The sequence below is a fragment of the Camelus bactrianus genome, chromosome 26, assembly GCF_048773025.1.
Source record: "Camelus bactrianus isolate YW-2024 breed Bactrian camel chromosome 26, ASM4877302v1, whole genome shotgun sequence".
In the NCBI taxonomy this organism is placed as follows: Eukaryota; Metazoa; Chordata; class Mammalia; order Artiodactyla; family Camelidae; genus Camelus; species Camelus bactrianus.
In genome coordinates, this window is record NC_133564.1 from 8503197 (window position 1) to 8525961 (window position 22765).

The window sequence follows — 22765 nt, forward strand, 5'->3', positions numbered from 1 at the left end:
GTTTTCTATGTCTGTGAGTCAGTCTCTGTTTCATAAATGAGTTCATAAGTTCATTTGTGTGTTTTTTTAATTCCACATATAAGTGATACCATATGGTATTTTTCTTTCCCTTTCTGGCTTACATCACTTAGAATGATGATCTCCAGTTTCGTCCATGTTGCAGCAAATGGCATTATTTTATTATCTTTAATGGCTTGGTATTCCACTGTATGTAAGTGTGTACATATATATGTGTGTGTGTAAATATTATATATATATATATATATAATATTATATATATATATATATATATATATATATATATATATATATATATATATATATATATATAAATACCACACTTTCTTTATCCAATCATCTGTCAGTGGGCATTCAGGTTGCTTCTAGGTCTTGGCTGTTGTAAATAGTGCTGCTGTGAACACTGGGGTGCATGTATCTTTTCAAATTAGAGTTCCCTCTGGAAATATGCCCAGGAATGGGATTGCTGGATCATAGGGTAAGTCTATTTTTATTTTCTGAGAAATCTCTATACCGTTTTCCATAATGGCTGCACCAAACTACATTCCCACCAACAGTTCCCTTTTCTCCACACCCTCTCCAGTATTTATCATTTATGCACTTTTTAATGATGGCCATTCTGACTTTGAGGTGATACTTCATTGTAGCTTTGATTTGTATTTCTCTGATAATTAGTGATACTGAGCATTTTTCATGTGCCTCTTGGCCATTTGTATGTCTTCATTGGAGAAATGTTTATTTAGGTCTTCTGACCCTTTTGGGGTTGAGTTGTTTGTTTTTTTTGTTATTGAGTTATATGAGTTGTTTGTATATTCTGGAAATTAAAGCCCTTTTCAGTCTCGTTGTTTGCAAATATTCTCTCCCATTCTGTAGGTTGTCTTTTCATTTTCTTTTTGGTTTTCTTTGCTGAGCAATTATAGCACTTTTTAAAATATAATTTTTGTGCCTGTCTTTCTTCTACTGAAAATATTGTCTTACTCTTTTGCTTTAACACCTATAATTATTTTGTGAAATTGTCATCCTTTTTCCTCATGAGGAAATTGAGACAAGTCAGTCTGATAAGTTACCGAAGGCCCTATAAGGTCTTCAGATTTCCAATGTATTGGGGTTTTTTATCCAAATAAACTGTAACTGCTTTGCTTAGCTTGATAACAAAATATTTTGCCAAAATTTTAAGATGAGAGGATATGTATGAATTTTAAGCTAGCAGTTTGCTTATTTTTATTTGATGTTACTACTCACTTAAAATATGACAGTACAGAACTATGTTTTAGGAAATTCAGAAAAATGTAAAGGTTTTGTTTCACACAAGACAAAACTATGACCTAAACTCGTAAGAACACGTTAGAATTAATAGGTCAAACCCAAATGTATAAAGTTTATTCTATTTTTATTTAATGATGGCTAATTCTAAGTATGGAAAATAAACAATTTTAAGATTGTATCTTTATCTTCTAAATGACTCAAATTCTTAACATTCCTATTTAGACGTAAGTATATGCCTAATTGGAGTTTTCCTTTCTTGCCAGAGAATGTGCATGTATTCTGGCTTCCTTACACACCATCCAAAATCAGATTGCGTCATCCTATGCCTACATTTTGATCTCTTTAGAATCTAGTTTTGGATAATGGTGTAGAAGGTAAACAGAGTCATAACATTGCTGCAGCAGCAGAGTCACCCTCATCCTGCATGACAGCATTCCTATTGCAAACTGGCTCTAGGATTTCCATCAAAGCGTTTATTATAGTCACCATTTCTGTGTATTCTATGTAGTTTCAAATTCTTTATTTGAATTCCAATGTGGAGAAGAACTTGGCCAAATTTTACCCTTAAACTATCTTTGGAATAAAGTGCAATACACAAGTTCTTTTTGGAACCAACATTTCTAGATTCAGGCAAACTTCACTTAGAAGGATCAACATTTGGCGGAAATGTAAATTGGTGCAGCTGCTACAGAAAAATCAGTATGGAAGTTCCTCAAAAAAATCAAAATAGAACCACATGATCCACCAATCGCAATTCTCTGTGCATGTCCAAAGGGAAAGGAAATCACTATCTTGAATAAATCTGCACCCCATGTTTATTGCAGCCTTATTCACAATACCCATTAAGAGATGGAGATGAATGAATAAAGAAGAGGCGAGGCTGTGACCTACAGCATGGTGATTATAGTTAATAACACTGTACTGTGTGTTTGCAAGTTGCTAAGAAAGTAGATTCTAAAAATTCTCACCACAAAAATAATAGTAATTATGTGAGGTGATGGAGGTGTTAACGAACCTTATTGTAGGAATCATTTGCAATATACACCTGTATCAAATCATCACATTGTACACCTTAAGCTTATACACCATTATACATCAATTACATCTCAATAAGCTGGGAAAACCAGCTCCCCCTGCTTCCTGAGGCTTTCCAGCAGGTACAATTCAGAGAGGACGCAGGCACCAGAGATGGGCCTGAGAATGGGGGCCGTTGTCTGGGTGATGTCCACACAAGCAGTTTCGGTGAAGGAAGAGGGGTAGAAACCTCACTGGCATGGGTTCGGGAGCGAATGGAAGGGAAGAGATTGGAGACACAGGGGGAGTTTGGCTGCAGAAGAAAGGAGAATTGGGAAGAGTGGGCCAGGCAGAAGGAATAGCTCATGCAAAAGGCAGGAGGAGCGGTTGGCTCAGCGCGGCTGAGGCACAGAGAAAAGGTAAAGGCCTTTGCTGTGCAGGGAGCACAGGGGAGAGCAGAGGGAGTGAGCCCGGACAACAAGGCACAAACCAATGATGGAGACTGCAGAGGGCAGGAAAAGTGCTTCACTCCAAGTGCAAAGGGAAATTCTAGAACTTAAGCACCCAGCGTACCAGCCATGTTGGGGTGTGTCCAGAAAAGTAGTGCAGACTAAGTCTTAACTTTAGTTCTGAAGGATGATTCCATTTAGAATTTGCCCAAAGAAGAGAAAGGAAGTCTGAGGAAGAGGGGGCTGGGGAAGAAAGGGCATTTGTAAGAGATTAATCAGCAGGCAGCATCATGAGTGCCTCTGTGAGTGGTGCACACGTATGCGTGTGTGCACACGCATGTGTGTGCGGTTGCTGCTGAAGTGCAGGGCAACGGTACTGCAGAAGCAGAGGGACCAGACCGTAGAGAGCCTTCAGGACAGTCAAAACCTGAACTGATTCCAGCAAAACTTGGAAGACTTTGAAACATGGGCAAAGACCTCCTTCAATTAAAACTGTAGTGCTGTAATGCAGAATCTGCAAATTAGTATCTTATAGTAAGAGCACTTAATGCCCAATAAGAAACGCTGAGTTAACAAAAAATAAAAAGGAATTGCTCAAGTTGCCTCATATACTAAGCTTCATTTTAACAAAGTACACTCCAACTAATCCTCTTAATAGACTGAATATTAATACAAAAATCATAAGAAACACAAGCCTGTCTTTATATTATGATAATTAGATTTTATCACAGGTACAGAAGAGAACATAAATAGGGTATCTGTTCATTTGTTTTCCACCAGATAAAATGAAATTATTTTAAGGATGATAGCAATGGAGAAAAATGTTCATATATTTCACAAGAACATCCAGAGAAGAGATTTTTAGTTTGTCATTTTCACTGCTAAAAGGAGCAAAAAACAGAAAAAACAGAAATGAAGTTATTCATTCAATTAAAGCAAATTTAAATATGCCATTGTGATGTAAATAGCATGAAATGTAAAACTAAAATTTGGTCAAAATATGTCATAAATGATCTTTACATGGATTCTAGAGAACCGTGCCTTAAAGTAAGATGGCTGGTTGATTGGTTGGTTGGGAGGATAGATTACAGCTAAACCCTACTCTTAGCATATTCAATACATAGTAAACTGTATGCAAATTACAGGTCAATCAGCAAATACCTCTACAATTTATCCTGAGAGTCTCTTTTCATTTCACAGAAATTACCACTGTATCTTTACAGGATATATTCACCTAATGCACTTAGTATTCTCCTAATTCTTTTCTATCTTTCAAAGAATAGCACATGAATTAACCTTTACAAAAAGTACACACAAGTATATGGGGTCATTTTTTCCAACGTCAGAAACCTACAAAGACTTCTGGAATACTTATCATATGTATATCTGCACAAAAAAAGCTGTGAAGATTTTCTTGGGGCTGGAGAGTGGAAAATTTCTTATGTAGCCATTAGTGAACTTGAATTTTTACTTAAAGCTATGATTTCCTAGATATACAATAATAGTATCTTGCTCGGATGTCACATGGTTTATAGGATTTTATATGCCTTTCAAACTGACAGTTTAAACTATAAAATAGGTGATTTATACAAGCAAATTGAATTCCCTGCAAAGTATTCTAATAATAATTGCAATATACAGTGCTCGCAAAAGAAGGTGCTTTCCATTTCCAAAGCATTTTACTAATTATCCAATTTGTTAATGTTAGTTTATCTCCTTGACTTGTCATATATTTTCATGTATCTTAAAACATGGCTTGTTTTTCTCCTCTGACATAAATTACCACTTAGCAATTCTCTCCTTCTGCTTCCACTTTAAGAAAATAATGTAAATACATTGAACTCAAGGGATATGACCAAATAAGTAGTGTATCAAATAAATATAATCATTTGCTGTAATTAAATTATCCGATTTAATTCAATTAGGGTGGCAATTAATTTGGATAGATTAGTTAAAAAAAATGGTGAATACTTCTGAAGTTAAAACATCATTATGTATCTTTGATGATTTATATTAAGGCTATTCCATTTTGCATTCAAGACAACAGAGTAAGGGAAACAAAATTGCCCACTTTAAACCTAAAAATCTAGGGCTAAACAAGAAATAGAAGATTAGGAATTTTGAAAAACATCAGTAAGATTTTATAAACTGTTTCTTCTGTTCTTTATCATTTGAATTAAATCTTATTTCCATAATTTAAATTCCCTTATGCCATGATTAGTACAGCTCATTTGAATGCCCATGAGAATGTCTGATCAATAATGAGATTATGAATGAGAACGTTTTATCAGTTTCTTTGCCTTCTATGTACAGGCCATGTAAACTGCCGAGACTCAGGGTTTGTTTTAGGACTGTAAGCAGAAACAGGCTGCAGGACGCAGGCAGGTCTGGGGCCCTCGTGAACAGGGCACACCCTCCTCCTATGCAGGGCAGCCAGCAGTCAGCTGTCTCTGTCACTGCATGACTGCAGGCCCAGAATTGCCAAGTCTTCCTGATTTTCAAAGAAACTAGAATCCACGCTTTCTAGATGGAAATCTATCAGCTAAAAAGGAGACTGGTCTGCAAAAGATCCTTCGAAGAGGATGAAACGATAAGCTACGGACTGAGAGAAAATATTTGCAAACCACACGTCCAACAGAAGATCAGCATCTAGAATATAGAGCAAAGGCTCAAATCTCAACAGGAAAAAAAATGGGTAAAAAATATGAACTAACATTTCACTGGAGAAGATACACAAACGGCAAATGAGCACATACAGCGATGTTTAACATCACTCTCTGTGAAGGAAATGAAGATTAAGACCATAATGAGGTACCACCAGCTACTCACCAAAATGGCTTTTTTTTTAAGTCTTAACACCAAATGCTGGAAAGAATGCTGAGAAACTACATCATATGTATATCATTTGTGGAAACATAAAATGGTACAGCCACTTGGAAATCTGTTTGGCAGTTTCTTATAAACTAGACACTCAATTACTGTATGATCCAGCAATTACTCTCCCAGCCTTTATCCAAGAGAAATGAAAACCCAAGTCCCAGGGAAAACTGTTCACAGCACAGTGTTCATGGCAGTTTTACTCTTAAGAGCCCCAAACTGGAAACAAACCCATCTTTCAACAGGCCAACGGTTAAACGATGTTACATCTAGGCCATGGAACACCCCATGAAAGTGAAAAGGAAGCCACATTTGATACACACAGCCACTCCGATGGCTCACAAAGGAGTTGTGCTCAGGGGAAAAGCCAATCCCAGAAGGTTACGTGGTGTCCGATTCCATCTATGTGACATTCTTGCAACAACAAACTGATACAATGGAGCATAGCTGAGGGGCTGCAGGTGGAGGGGTGGTGTGGCTACTGCGAGGGCAGCGCCGGGGAGACTAGTGGTAGTGCCGCTGCTCCGTGTCCTGACTGTGGTGCTTATGAGAATCCACAAAGGTGAACAACTGTGTAGAAACACACCCATGCCCCCCACCACACGCACACAAATGAGCTCACGTGAAACTGGTGAAATTCAAATAAGCCCTGTGGGTCGTCCCAAAGTCAGGTTTCTAGTTTTGAGATTACGCCATAATTAGGGTGGCTGTTGCCATTCAGGGAAATCAGGCACAAGACCTCCTTGCAGATTCTACTGCAACTTCCAGAAAAATCTATAATCATTTCAAAATAAAGGATTTTGTCGTTGTTAAAAAGAGGGATTGGCAACTAAGTAAAAGTGTTTGAAAGACACCGTGTAGGACACACAACAGGGGTGTAAGTCTTAGAGGGTCACCTGTGATGCTGGTAGGGTGTGAGTCTGCCAGCCTCCGGCCTGAATCCGAACGCTTCAAACAGCATCTTGTCCAGGAGCCTTGCCCTGAATAAGTGCAGAAAGATGGGCACGTCCCCTCCTCCCTCAGTCTAAATAAACAGGCAGCACCCAGGCCTCTTTTCACCTTTCCTATGCTACCAAACACACTACCTCCCTCCCTCAAAACCAACATCAATTATCAGCATTATCACCGTCTGATCAACACCAGTCCATTTAACTCCGAATTTCTCCTGCAGTGAGGCTGAGTTATTGACCTGGGCACGTGATTTCTCCCTGAAAACTGAAAGTCAAGTTCAGTTTTATGATTCTGTAATTCTATCAGCACTCCAATGAAGAGATTTAATCTGAAAATATTTTCAGTTTTCTCCTTACATCTTTAAAAATGTGTTTTAAGTAAAACGACAAAGCTTAAGGGTTGTGTGTTTTTTTTCTGAATTCCCCTTGATGTTCTGAGTACGTCTTGACTTTAAATCTGGCCCTCCGATCTGTGTACCAGGGCTGATTAACTCACCGACTTAGTTTCCTTATGCATAGAATGGAGGGCTTTAATTTAACTCATAAAGGAGATACCATGATTAATTTGTTTAATCTTTAGACCTTCTGATTGAAGTTACTCACTAAGAAACTTTTGATCATATAAGATAATTTAATTACGATGAAACAGCAATTCCCTCTCCTAACTGCTCCCAGAGTTATGTACCTGAGCGACACAAACACCAACAGTCCCACGGTTCTCTAGAGTTACAGTGTTTTTCAGCCAATATATGGGAAGATTAAGTTATTTTGTGAAATTTGATACAAATGTGTGTGATATGTTGGGTTTCCAAAGAACTAAGTGATGGAAATGCTAAGGTGTATACTGTGCTTTCAGATCTGCAGGTTGTTCCCATTGGCTTTTTGCAATAAGAGTGCATTCTCCAGTCATTTTGCAAAGTAGGTTTGTCTCTTTAACTATTCGATTATGCCCTACAATTGTATCCTGAATCCATTTTAAAACAGATTTTACATCCTACTAGGCTTACAGCACAATTTAACCATCTATAATTCAATCAAGCTATATCTTGTTTCACATATTTTAATAGATCCTTTTTTCTGGCTACTTAAGACATTAGATATGTAAGTGGCGTGATAAATAATCAATGAACCACCTCATTTTGCTTCTGGTTGCCAGTGATCCCATTCCTCCCCATGCATCTAGACAGTCGCTCCCTTCACAGCAAGATTTTCCACAGCATTTTAAAAGATATTTTAGCTCCTGCAGCGACAAAGGCCTATTTAGAAACTGCAAGCATAATTTACTTATCTGATTTATGAAGCAATTTATGCAATCCACTATATTCAAGCTAGATGGGGATGGATCTTTGTTAAGAAAACAAGGATCTTTAATAATTACAAAACTTCATATTACTGTATTTTATGGTGGAACAAAGCAGATTGGGGCAATTATCCCTTGTGTTTTATTAAACCTTTATACAACTGTTAGAGGTTAATGGGGCTATTATTTTTTTCTACCGTCAAAATCCCACTTTAAAGCTAGACCTAGAGCACTTAGCACCAGAAATCCAGCACAGAGAATAGCAGGCGTGCCTTTTCCTGTGGCAATTTTACAAATGACTCCAGTCTACTACCATTCACATAAATCACACATTAATAACAGAGCAATAAAGCCCCCTAAAAACAAAACCTGACGATGGGTGGCATTTCCAGCAATTTAATAGCAAGCTTAGTGACTATAACAATATTATTATGAAACTGTGGGGGTTTTTTGTAACTGGATAAAGCAAATCCTGTTAATTTCTGAGAATTATTCACATGGGGATTAATAAAACAACAATGTATCCAGTTACTTGGTAAAGTATGGTCTGAGGAAAATGCCAGTTGGAAATTATGTCTGGAATCAAGTTTCAGAGGTGGCAACCACACAAAGCACCATCTACAGCTGATAAGACTAAGGGACATGAAGTCACTTCTGCTCCTGGGGACCCTCGTCTTAGAGATCTCATTAAGGAGGTCACTCGAGTCTATTAACAGCCTCACTCTATCCCCTCCTGCATCTCCCTCCTGTCCACAGCCCTCTTCAAGCTCCAAATCTGGGGACATACTGGACACTGGCAGGGCTGGTCTTCACTGCAATTCTTCAAATGACCTTTCTAAACACTTGCACGTCCTAGTCATCAGACCAGTGACAAATGCACTCAAGCAGCAGTGGTAGGGAGGAAAGTGAGTGCATGTGGAGTGTTCTCTGACCTACAGAGTACAGACTCTGGATTGCCAAGGAGATTTTACTATAAAATGCCATCACCTTGTTACAGAATCTTGGAAAAGACAAACTAGTTCCTCACATTTTTTGGCTTCCTTCCGCACCGTGAGTACGAGCATTCCTAGGCCATAGCATTTGACTGTAACTGATCAGCTATTTAATTCTTTGTGCCTCTTTCACATAATACATATAATTCTGGTAACAGGCATGATTGTATCTCAGCCAATGCCAAGCACATGTCTATAAATGAGAGACTCAAGGGACTCAGGCATGAGGACGTCTAATACGGGAAACGCAGCCCGGCTTGCAGAGGCCCTAATTTAACGCTGCCTCGCATCCTCTCTGTGGATTCTCACTTCCTATGAGTTGACCCACTACTAGGTTGAAAGCCAGTAAATCTCTGCTTTCATTCCACGCTTGGTAGGTGTTGCTGTCTTTATTACAGCACTCTCCGGTAGGCATTTACATGAAACAGCGGGAGACCGTACTTTCCTCTGGGGAAGGAATGTTTTGAGCATCTCCACGAAAGCTGTTTGTCTTTCCTCGATGCATGACTGCAGAATGCAGGAGTAAGATGTGAGATACAAAGACCCAGCTGAAGAAAAGTACAACGTCACATTGTCACTCTTCAGGCCACCACGCAACTAGGAAACTCAGTCGTTCAACAGACACGTATTTACTGAGAAACTTCCCTGTGCCTGAGACTCCGCTGGATACTTGGCAGACACCAGTGAAGAAAGCAGACAAAGATACCCACCTTCAAAGAGTCTCTATTCTGGCGAGGGGAGTGGGAGAGGCAAAAAATAAATAAGAATATATATGCTTTAAAATATATTATTACATTATACATTATACATGATACGACCCACTCCGGGAGTGGATCACACAGAAACTACTTTCCAAGTAATGAAAACTACTGGGACCGTTTGCCTTTGCTGTATCTCTCATTCCATCCCTATTAATATGAATTAATGGTTTATTTTTTCTTTCCCTTAGCTTCCACCAATCCCTGTTTACACAGAGAGGATTGAAACGAGTCTCTTCCTGGATGAGCCCAATTTTTGGTGATTATGTTACTAAGCTTAGAGGCTGACAGGAAGGGAAGAAATTATGTAAAACATAAGATTAGCCTTTTTTTTTCCTTTTTAGCATACTGGAATATAAGTAAAAGGAGAATATTACACACCAGTGTATTCCATTTGCTCTTAAATTATTCCAAACTTAAGAAAACAAAGACTGTGAATATAACAATTTTAGTGGTAAGTGGATAACAACATGACCCAGGGCAGATGGGGAAGTCTTTTATAATAGCTATTTTAGGAAGTGGACTAATTTTAACACCACGTTAAAAAGATAAACATAATACCATTGTGACTACATCTTTAACTGTATAAAGTAGTTAAGGCATCATTTTGCACCACTGTCCCCCAAAACAGAATTACAAAAGTTTGAAAATGTGCCTTTCCAAATAATTATGTCTGAGACAAAAGACAATCCAGAGAAAAATGGAACTATGGAGTGTCATTATAAAAGACCATATTTGATCGATTGCTTTTCCTTAACAGGACTATTTGGTAACTTTAATGAGTATCATTCTGTTTTGCTTCAGGTATTTTTTTTTAAGGTAGAAAGAAACTCATTGTCCATGGAAACAAAGGCAATGAAATAAATGGTTTATAGTCAAAAGTAGAATTTTAGGGTCATTTATTTCGTAATGTTCTGTTGTTATTTTTTCTCCAAGGGTTTATAAGACAATGCATTATACTGCTCCATTTTCCCACAAGGTTTTATTCGGCTTTACATTAAATAATGACTCTGAACCACATCTCCTATTCTGCTCCGGTATAAACTGTTGTAACTGCAAATGCTTAATACGCAGCATGTACCATCAATTTATCTGAGTGAGTTACAACAAATCAATACAGAATTTGTGAAGTCATTTGTCTTTAACGTGACGTGGGGAGAACCAATTCTGGCTGGAAAACAACCATCAAGGTTTTTTTGTCCTTCTCCCGGCAGACTTCTGCATTTTGGAGTTAGAAGGGCAGTGACGGATGACCCAGCCTCCTGACCCTCACCCTGAGGGTTGCTAATGTTGTATTCTGCAGAGGAGAAGACTAAGAAGAAGAGGAAGAAACTACATCTACAGTTACTGACATTTAACAAGAGTGGCGACTTAACAATCTTTTGGTGTTGAGAGGCTCCAATCCCAGAATAAGGAGGAGCCCAGCTGCACTCAGTGATGCAAAGAAGATGGGAGGGTGTTTACTGAGTTTATTCCAGGTGCCCCTTCTATGGTGCGTTGCCCATTTATGTTGCAAAACTTGAAAACCTTTAAATAATTAGATATATAGAGCATTATGCAGAATTAATACCTTAACCATCTTTGTGTTTTTCTGAAAACATCATTAATAATGAATGAGACTGATGAAAAACCACACTTGTAAATCACTTTATTCTAACAGCTAACATAGGAAATCTCCCTCATTGTCCCCATGGCCTTCCCTGTCCCTCCAGCCTCTGTGGTCAAGTTGAGGCATGCTCAGGATTAACGTGACCCACGAAGGGATCACTGGGAACATGAGGTCAGGGCAGGATGAAGGAACTGACTGACCTAGGGATTACAGGGCCAGATTCACCGACGATTCATCAGATTCCACTGAGAGCAGGAGGAGAGAGGGAGAGAGTCTGCAGGGCTCTTGCTCCACAGCACAGAGAACGAGTTTTCCCTGAATTTCCCCTCCCCTCATTTACCTCATCAGTAAATACGTGCCAAGTGCCTGTTGGCTTGGGTTATCAGAGCATGAAGAAGTGCACATGTAACTCAGCGTGGGCACAGACAGGAGGAGAACTCGGCTCTCAAAGCACTCACTGTGGGCCAATGCATAAATCAAGGAAGATCTCGGGAGAAAACAGGGACATGCGCTAAGAAGGGGCTGGCATCCAGGACTGTGTGATGCATCCAGGTACAGGCACCACTCATCTTCCAAACGGAATAATAATTTATGCACCAGCCACTGTGTGTTGGTACAGACTTTTTAAAATGCACAAGTCACAAAACCCTTGCTTTCTCCTGTTACAGTATGTGGCACCTCAAGTCGGTTCAGCACTGGAATGACCTAACTATGGTAATGGTACCAGACTCTCATCATTAAACTGCAAGCTCCTCATGGTCGTCCGTGAACTCCTCCCACCCTCACCCCTCGTCCAGGGCCCCCACCTCTCCTCCTGGCACTTCCCAGATTTCCTCCTGATGCTCCCAGGACAGGTCATGAGGAGTTAATGAGCTTGTGTCCGAAACACCAGAAGGCATGACTCCTTACCTTGTCTACTGCTTTTTTTTTTAAACATCTGCATCTTTGGGTGGAGTTTGCCCTCAGTGGTTCACCAAAATCTTAGCATTTTTTATCATCTTGAACAGGGTCCCAACAGGAAATGTCGCTCTGGAGGAGAGTAACACACAGCAGGGTTCCTCACAAAGGGCTGTTTGTATCAGAGTAAGTCTAGAGAAGCCACCAGGAATCGTGCAGAAACCTGGAAGGAGGTGATAGCCAAGTTATCATCACCCCCAGGCTGGAAGCAACTGGGGAGAAAATGAGTACGACAACTAGAGGGTTGGACCCACGCAGTGTCAGCCCCGCGGAGAGGAGCTGTGGCCTGGCCTTTGCACCTGCAGGCCCAGCCAGCTGGAGAGGGTTCTGCAAGAGGGTAAGTACCTGGACCTCACTCTGGTGGTTCCCTCCAGCCGTCTGCTGGGCCTTCTCATGGGCAGAACACGACCCACACCCACGGGAGGACAGCTGTCTTGCACCCACCCCCATCACGTCCTGATTAAGGTCTGCACCAGCGCTGTGCAGCAGATACAACCTTAGACTCTGGAGTAAAGGGACACTTACACGGCCTTTGTGTCCCACTGACTCAGGAAGGAGTACCAGGAAGAAGAGGACCCATAAACAAATCTAAAAGGTCAATAAAGAATTAAAACTACCTAAACAGAGGTCAACATAGGTGAGGCGGGTCCACAGCTAACCATGCTGCCAGACCCCGCGCTAAGCATTTCTTACGAATATGTTGTTATACCCTTACCCAAACCCTCAGGGGGAGGAACTGCGTTTTAGGACAACGATGCACCCTGTGCCACAGAGGTCTGTACACTTGGGTTTAACCCCTAGAACATCAGAGGCTGTGGTCTCCAAGAGAACCCAGACCTCAAGGGAAAGCAGGAATGCTGGACGTTACAGTGGACGGATGGCCTGAAAAAGAATGAGGCTGGTATCAAAGGTACCACGTTTGATGTAAATACTGACTGTAAATAAATTAGCTGCTCTGTGTATAAATGATTCAGGAATGACGTCACCAACTGAGATCTGCAGCGGTGGTCACAAGTGTCTGAAACACAGGTATTGCTTTCACCTGCCCACTCACAGCCCATCAAGACGGTGAGGTGTTAATGAGCACTGGAAATGAAAACGGGGCTCATTATAGCCCCACTGGATGCGGCTTCAGAGGGCCTCAACCCCTGTGATGAGCCAAACCCTCTTCTAAGGCCTTAGCAAACAAGTCTGATGTTCAGTCTCACCTCGTCCTCTGACAAGTAAGATCTCGTGACATTTGAATCCCCGGTTGACCCACTGCCTACCGCCTTCACGTCTATTTTCATACAGGAAGTTCCCGACGGTGCGGTTTGCAGAGTGCCCACCGCATGTCAGGCGCTGGGAGAGGCAACGTGCAGAGTCCTCGCTCGAGCTCCTCAACGAGAACCATCAGCTTTACTTTTATAAATGACGCAACCTGGACGCGAACACAGTAAACACTTCCACAGCTATGGAAGGCTTGTCTCTCTAGCCTCAAAGCCAGTGTCCTTTTCTCTGTGAAGCTCTTACTTTAGCTTCTTCAGTCACATCTTCTGCAAAAACAGCCTGTTACCACTGACCACACTGCTGATCTTAGAAGGCTCACCGTCTCCTCAAATCCTCATTTCCTCTCATGATTAATTTTCATGTTTAACCAAAAAAAAAAAAAAAATAGTTTAATGCTGTTGGGAGAAATAAAAGAACGTCTCTAACACCAATGAGTTATTACATGTTTGTCAATTTGGGTTCAGATAAGGAACCAGACGTAGTCTCCCTACAAAAACAGCCTCTGTCTGAATGTCACTCTGGCAGACAAATCTGACGTCTACTTGATCTGCTATCAGACTCATGTTGACTTGATGTAATCGTTCACCTGATACATAGTTCTGTTACTGGGGATCATTTCTGCAAGGTTTTTATCCATAAAAAAATCAATTTCAAAATAATTACAAACACCGCATCGCTCTCTCTGTTGAACATGCTGAACTAAAAGCTAATGATAACAAAATATTAAAACTTTATTTTAGAAAAATGAATTCCTTCCTTCAGTAGTTTTCTTCTTTCATCATTTATAAGTCCAGTCTAGTTTGAATAGTACTGCCTGTGATTATCAAACAGGAAATAAAATAAAACATTTACAGACTGATCTTTGTATGTGTAAGACATAAGCCCCTGAACTGCAGTCAGCTGGAGAATACTCCCTGCTATAGACTGAGTTGTGTGTCCCCAAAATCCGTATTTTGAAGCCTGACCCTCCAAGGCGATGGTATCAGGAGGTGGGCCTTCTGGGAGGTGATCAGGTCATGAGGGTGGAGACCTCATAAACGAGATTAGTGCCCCTATGAGAAGATCCAGAAAAGGCATCTCTCTGCATCTCCACCCTCTGAGGACACAGTTAGAAGATGAACAGCCATCTGTGAGTCAGGAAGTCAGTCCTCACCAGACACTGAACTGACCAGCACCTTGCTCTTGGACTTCCCAGCCTCCAGAACTGTGAGAAATAAATTTAAATCACCCAGTCTGCGGTAATACGTTAGCCCCAAAAGTCTAAGACCCACCCTGCGTTTGAAGCCCACATCCTGGGGGTCTGGCTTTCCCTCTGCCCTCGCCAAGTGCCAGAGGACAGGACCCTGCACAGAGTCAGCAGACTGCTGTTACACACGCACTCAGCAGGAAGCCACGCAACAGGAACATGGACAAAGCTGGCGTGGGTCAATCTACGGTGTGATTTTTACATGCTTATCATTGTTCTCTGTGCTTGTTTACTTGTTAGTTTTAGTGGACATTTGTCACAGATAAAACCTCTCACAGAAGCCAAATAAATCATGCACATAAAAACAGTGAGTGGAACTGAGGGCTCTCCAGACGTTCACCCACACCTCCCACCTCTACCAACAGCCAGCAGTGGAAAACCAAATGAAACCCCCAGACCCCACCACTGGGACAAGGAGCACTGAGAGAGGGTCTGCTGGGGTGCGCAGGAAGAGACCGGCAGGGATGAGCACAAAGGGCACCCCAACGGATTGAAATCTTGAAAAAAACACGGTGCCGGGAAAGAACCACACTGGAAATAAACCCACTTGGGTGTCACGATGGGGCCTTCCACTCTGCCGTGAGCAGGACAGGCAAGCCCACAGGGAGGCTGTGACAAGATATTTAACTCTGCTACAGAGGTGAAGGCACAGCCCTGAGGGAACAAAACGAGACAGTGAACTGTGCCTGGGGGAGCAGGGAGAGGCTTCAAGTGGTGAGGCTTCAAGACCTCGTGTGTTTCCGTGTGCAAGGAAGGCAGAGAGGGCACTTCCGGCAGAGGCACACAGTGACATGGATGGCGGGATAGTCCTTTTGGCTAAATTACGATGCGGGCTGTCAAGAAGGAGATACCAGAAAACCAGGCGTCAGGGGATAGCTCCAGTCACCCAGCAGCTATTGACTGAGCCCCTGCTGTGTGCTGGGCATCTCCAGACAGACCCCACAGGTGTGCGATTCATATTCTTCTCTTCTTTGGAAGGATGTAGACGTTGTCCTAAAGCTATTTTATTCTGTAGTCCATGGATGACCAAGAGCATTTTAACAGGAAAATGACAAGACCAGACTGGAATGCCCCAAAGATCAGTCTGGTATGTGTGGTGCATATGAGAATGGAAGAGAAACTGGGATCAAAACACACAGAGTAGAACAGCTATTTCATAGAGAAATCTGGATGGTCCAGTCTCAGTGACCAAGGAGGGCAGAGAGCAAAGACAGATTTGAGATGTATTTAGGAGACAGAAGGACCATGTGCTTTCCCCCAACAATGTGCAGTCGGTGTCTGTTCTCTCTCCTGGCAAACACTTTATGAGGCAGAAAGAGACGAAGTGGGAAAGGCAGTTTACAGAATTACTTCTCGGGAATGGCTTCCTTCTAATGGACATATCAATCCTCCCACAGAAAGAAAGAGGACTTACAGACAGAGTTTTTATGGCTGCTGTCCTTGCTGGGCAGCATCTTCACTCCTCTTGACTTCAACTCGATTGCCTTTTTCACTGGAAGAAACAAAATAAAACCATTATTAGGTAGGACCCAGAGAAACACCACAAAATTATGTTTTATCTTCATAGCATTTCCAGTCATAACTGCTTTCTTGCCAACCTCTGGAACACAGGACACTTTCTCCGAGGTGAATGATGCAAAGCAAATGAAGTATAAGAGCTTGTGAATAATTAACGCGAGGCTATCAACCAGCAAGATCAAGCTTATAACAACAGTGTCAGAAGCTAAAAATAATATGTGGTGAGATTACCAACTACATCCAACCCTACTTACCAACAGTTATGGCAGATTCTACAAATCATTATTATTTCACCAAATTTCCCAGCAGACTGCTCTCTCAACTTATGTGCAGTGACTACGGAGTTTCCTAAATTTGCTACATTCGTGAAAAATTTTGAAGAAAAATGAAACTTCCTCAATCATTTATTCACCTAGTCATTTAATAACTCCAAGTTTTAACAAATATTCATTGATGGGGGGCTATAATGAGGAAATGTTCTAAGTGTTGGGGATAAAACGCTAAAGAGAAGAATACCTGACCTTATACCCTACAGGCAGTATAATGTGATATCGGTTTCTACAGTCATAGTTCTCACGCTTAAAGACTTCTTGATTATTCCAGGCCCTGCATTAAATATTTTAAGAAGATTCACTTTTCTGGTCATTTTTGGGTGAAAAAAAAATTGGGAAGTCACTTCTGGGAAAACGAAAGAAAATAATTTAAAATTTTCTGTTTAAAATATTTAAATTATTACATGTTATTAAAATTAAAATGATATTTAAATAGTTCTGATTTACATTTATGAGATTGGTCCTAGAGTAGCATGAAGATCTAGGTTCAAATCTTTGCTTACAACTTGGAAGCTATGTGGCCTGTGTAAGTTACTTAACTCAGAGCCTGCTCATTCACCTGTAAATGGACTGTGATGGTTAATTCTATATGTTGACTTGACTGGGGTACAAAGTGTCCAGATAGCTTCTCAAATGTTATCCTGGGTGTTTCTGTGAGGGTGATTTTTGGATAAAATTAACACTTAAATCCATAAAATGTTTAAATCTAGAGTGAGTAGAGCAGATTGCTCTCCCTAAGGTCCGTGGGTCTCATCTAATCAGCTGAAGACTCGAATAGGATTCAAAGCTGGCACTTTCTCAATAGAAGAGAATTCTTCCTGCCTAACTGCCTTTATACTGGGTTATACATTTTTTTCAACATCATTTTTTTTCTTCCAATTTAGTGAGATATAGTTGACATACAGCACTGCATAAGTTTAAGGCATAAGGCCTAAAATTTGACTTACATACATCATGAAATGATTACCACAGTAAGTTTAGTAAACATCCATCATCTTGTAGTGATGCAAAATAAAAGAGAAAAAAAATGTTTCTTAGGATGAGAACTCTTAGGATTTATTCTCTTAACAACTTTCACATACGACTTACAGTAGTGCTACTTATATTCATCATCTCGTACATTACATCCCCACTTCTTACTTGTAACTGTAAATTTGTACCTTTTGGTTCTCTTCATCTAATCCCCTCTCCTTCCACCCCTTGCTTCTGGTAACCACAAATCTGATCTCTTTTCTTATAAGTTTGTTTTTGTTTGTTTTTTTGAAGCACAATTGACCAGAACCCCATGTTAGTCTCTGGTTCACAACAGAGTGAACTGGTACTTCTACACATTATGACACGGTGACCATGTTAAGTGTTGTTACCATCCGTCTCCATACAAAGACGTTCCGTAATTATTGCCTGTACTCCCCACAAGTGCATCCCAGCCCCATGACACTTATTTTGTAACTGGAAGCTTGTGCCTCCTCGTCTCCCCACCTGTTTCTCTCCCCCCACCCCTCCTCTTTGGCAACTGCCTCTTTGTTTGTTCTCTGTATCTATGACAATGTTTCTGTTCTGTTCTATTTGTTCATCTGATTTGTATTCTGATTCCACACAAAAGTAAAATCATACAGTATTTATCTTTGCCTGACTGCCTTCACACTGGGGTATTCATTTTTTTAACGCCTTCAGATTCAAACTGAAACACTGGCTTTTCCTGGGTCTTGGTCCTGCCAACCTTCAGACTAGAACCACACCATCAGGTCTCCTGGGTCTCCAGCTTATCAGCTCACCCTGAAGATCTTGGGACTTCTCAATCTCCACGACTGTGAGAGACAGCTTCTTGTATTACTTGTGTAGGATATGTTATATATACATACGTATAATTCTAACCGTAATTCTATTGGCTCTGACTCTCCGGAGGGCCCTAATACGGTAGGCATGCTGATATCGAATGCAGGGGAATGAGGCTGTGTAAGTTTTAAGCATAATGAACACACCCCCTTTAGAGGAAGACCCTGGACATCGCAGGCTCAGTACGTGACAGTGTTTGTTATTATTTCCAGCACAATGGTGCTGTACTGTGGTAGACTCTCCCTTCCTCTGAGTTCTAACGTGCTTCAAGTTACTACATCCTCTACTGGACAGCCCTGGTTCTTGGCAACATTGCAAAGAAGAGACCATCCTGAGAAGGTCTTTCCCCTCAGCACCTCCCTGAAGCCTCTCTTTTCCTCCATCCAGGGTCCTCCTCCCTCAGCTCTCCTCAAGGCTGGGCAGGGAGAGCCCCACATCCTAGGAAAGAATCACAGGTGAGGGAGAGAGCAGGGCAGACAGACAGGTGCATCCCTAGAAGGACCAGAGTCACCCAGAGCAAATTCCTCCACTGCTTTGTTTTCCACGGATATGAGTATTTAGCCCATTGGTTCTCAAATCTTGAAATAAGTGATGAAACACTCTTCCTGATTTATAAAAATGCTAAATGTGGGTCCAATCTCACACCTACAGAACCAGAAAATCTGGAGCTGGGCCTGGCCTTCAAGCTTCATTTTCTCAGCACGGCTGCCAAGTGTTTTGTTTTGTTTCCAATTTATTTTGTTTTCTTTTCTCTTTGTTACTTTGGTTTTCTGGGGGTAGAGGGCATTAAGTGCAAAAGTTAGCGTCTGACACTCACTGGTCTGTTCTCAGCGAGGCTAACTTCTCAGTAATTCGGATTCAACAACTTCAAATAGATAACTTCCCTTTCTGATAAGGACAGTTAAGAAGGTGACAAGTTCCGGGGGCAATACTTGCAGATTAAGGGTAGAAAACACTGAAAAACAGCAATAACTATACACAAAAGGATACTTTTTCATTTCCTTCTTTCTTTTTTGCCATATCAGCTGCTTCACTACAGTCTCTTAGGTCAGATTAAAACTTACTTTCTTCAGGTAGTTTGAATACTTGAAGGAACAACTGCTACACTGAAATGACAATGATTTTTTCACTATCGTGTTTAAAGTGGCAATAAAGCAAGAGAGAAATAGGACTGTTTCTACATGAAGCAACTGCCTTCTCTGTTCTTTCCAAGGAGAATATCCTTCCCTTCCATATCCATGATTGACCCCTAATTAAGCTCAGCCTGCTCCCTGGACCCTCCCCAGGCCCCCTCCTCCCCCAATAGCAAAACAGCTGACTTCACTGGGGCCCTGCACACCTTTCAGACCTGTCCTAGGAAACCCAGTCCTACCATCTGTCTCTGGAGTCCTGGAGCTTCCTGTACCAGCTGATACGATGCGGTGTCTAATACAGTACTTTACCTATAATGGGAGCCCATAATCCCAAACAGGTAAATTAAAATGCAAGGCTGCTTCAAAGAAACTTAATTTACTAAATACAGCCACAGAGGAAATTGTTTCACACATATATACCAGTTACTGACAAATCTGAAGAATTCAGGGTTTGGGATTAAAAATATAAACCCGGTTTACTGGATTTATTATTAACTCAGAGGATTATCATAATTTCATTAATACTTCTCCAGGCTGAAAAATTTCACCTAAATAGCACAACAAAAGAATATTCACTATTATTGATAGCAATAATAGTGAAATCCTTGGACATACTTTGAATTGCAAGGGCTTACTATATATATATATACACACACACACACACACACCCACGTCTACTTTTATATTTATGTTATACACTGTGTATTTATATTACATTCATTATAATATATATTATAAATGTGTAAAATATTTAAGTGTATAACATATAAATGAATCTACTGAACTTTTGTTGGAAGTGTTCTTATCTAACTTAATTTGTCTTATAATTAAGCAATAGCTTTCTATTAAATTTGATGAGTAAGTCATTATAGTCCCTAAGCTGTTGATCTTTTGTATTTATACCATCTTTTTATATCATCACGTTAGCACATACGACTTTCCAAATTCCATCATTCATGTTAACTTATTCTCAAATTGGGAATCTTTTCTGAAAGATGTTTTTGGTTCATGGGTTGTTTGGAAATTTTACTGTCTTCCTTTATTATTAGGGGGGAAAATCTAAGCCTCTTCTGGATTATCTCGGAGATTTTTGTTAATCTTTTTCATTTTGAAGAGAAAAATAAATGTTTCGAAAATGACGCATCTTGAGGAACCCCACTGGTTTTTGCACCCTCTCCTACTGCAGGGCTCCCTTTCCCCTAAGAGCACGTATACCATCATGTTTTAGAAATTCTTTCAAAATATTAATTTGCTTCATTAATAGATCCAGTTATAGCCCTCCTCCCCCAAATTGTTTTAACATTTCTTCATTAGATCTGAGGAAGACTCATTAAAATTCAGATCACTTTACATTTGGAACATACATTAAAGTTTTTTAAACTGTATCAAAGTATCTCCAGAGTTAACCTATGAATCAATAAATATCTAACTATGGACCCTATTTCCTATTCTCTGTTAAGTATTATAAATGCATGGTTTATGCTGATGCTGCTAAAAATCAGTGTAAATACATATGATCTTTTCATGGCTGTCCCTGTGGACGGTCTAGAGCAGAGAGCCTCCACCCCTGCACTGGGACTCGGCCCCTCAGAAGCACGGGGCCAGCATTTTTGCTCCTTCTGCATAATCATTTTTTCCTTCTCTGCTTGAACAATCCCATGACTACACAAACAGGTTGTTCCTCTTGCCATCTTTATGAATCAAGACAAAGCAGACAAGACGGCAAGCCTGCCAGCCTGTGAACAGGCAGACGGAGCCTGTGTCCACACTCCCACAGCCGCCTGCCCGTCCCTCCTCTCCTGGGAGCGGGGAAACAGAACTCCTCCAGGGGTCTGCGCTCCTCCCTCTCTCTGCCAGCTGCTCCTGAGTCTGAAGACAGCCCCGTTACGGCGAGAGGTCCCCTCCCTGTTGCTGAACTTTGTGGTCAGTTCTTCAGTCCCCCTTCTGCTGTGAAACAGTCAGCCCCCACCCCGGCTTCCGGAACTCCACATGCTCGGAGCGCCCCGAGTTCAGTCGTGATGCCTCCCTCGGAGGTCTGAGTGTCACCCCTCAAGGCTTTGCTTTTTACCGCCGACCGTTAAGACGTTCCGTGCACAACCTTGACCAGTATGCAACAGAAGTATGGTAATCATCTAATTAAATGTTACTGGTATTAGCCTATTTTATTAACGAGTAATATATTTTTAAATGACTGTTCTTGACACCCTGCAAAGTGCTTTATATACATCCTGTTTTAATCCCACCGCAAGTCATAAGACTTATGCTATTTATTACAGAGAAGAATCGAGTTACCAGGAGGGTAAATGATTTTTCCTAGGTTACAGAACTTGAGGAGGGAGAGCCGGACCGGAGCTGGCAGTCAGATTGCAGAACCTGGTCACTTCCCCAAGCGGAGATATTGTTTCTTTCGTAAACCACACTGCTTGTTTTAACCATACTTCATACTTAAAATTTCCTTTTTATAAAGTCACTGCATTATACAATGGAATTCTTAAATAATCACATATTAGTAAACGTCTTACCACACTAAATTTTTCAAAATAAGAATTTGATTAATTGATTCCTCAAACCATTAGCTAAGAACTCTGAAAGAGTTTGTATGTTAGCTGCTTAAACATGGGTTAAACATCTATTAATATCAACCCTGTTCTAACAAAAGGTGTGCAGTGAGTCGCACAGCATTGTGCTTTCCTTTTCTATTGACTACTTTTGTTTGTGACTGTAGTAGTACATGAACACTGCAGAAACTTTGGGAAAACCTAGAAATTACCAAGAAGAAAACAAATAACTGACTGACTAAATGTATCACCTAGAGACGCCACTGTTAACATCATCATTTATTTATTCATTTCCAACCCTATGGGCATTGCACATATAAGTTAATAGGGACACAGTGGTAAAGAGACATGTATGGTATTTATAGAATAAAAATAAAATAGTAAATATATTTTTTATTCTGCTTTTATGACCGTTTTGATCATGTTTCCTTATCACACACCACCGATTACACAGTATATACATATATTTTTTTAAATCAGATATTGCGGTTGGTGAATATTTTTTGAAAAAATATTTTAATGGATTGGTTATAACATATTTAATTTGTTTCCTATTAAACATTGGCTCTTTTCTCACTTTTTGCAGTTGTATCTAATACCAAACACCTCCGAATGCGTCACCAAACTCTGATGATGTGTTTCATGGAAAAAGTGCCAGAATTAGGATTCTTTGGTCACGGCCC

General features: G+C 40.6%; 1 protein-coding gene across 1 annotated transcript in view; it reads right to left on the bottom strand.

The window, feature by feature from the left end:
- The window catches only part of CSMD1 (CUB and Sushi multiple domains 1), a 1327842-nt gene that overhangs the window by 375885 nt on the left and 929192 nt on the right, over positions 1 to 22765 (bottom strand). The window contains exon 7 of the mRNA XM_074353379.1: positions 16120 to 16197. Within this exon, the coding sequence (XP_074209480.1) occupies positions 16120 to 16197 (78 nt within the window). The remainder of the gene's footprint in view (positions 1 to 16119; positions 16198 to 22765) is intronic.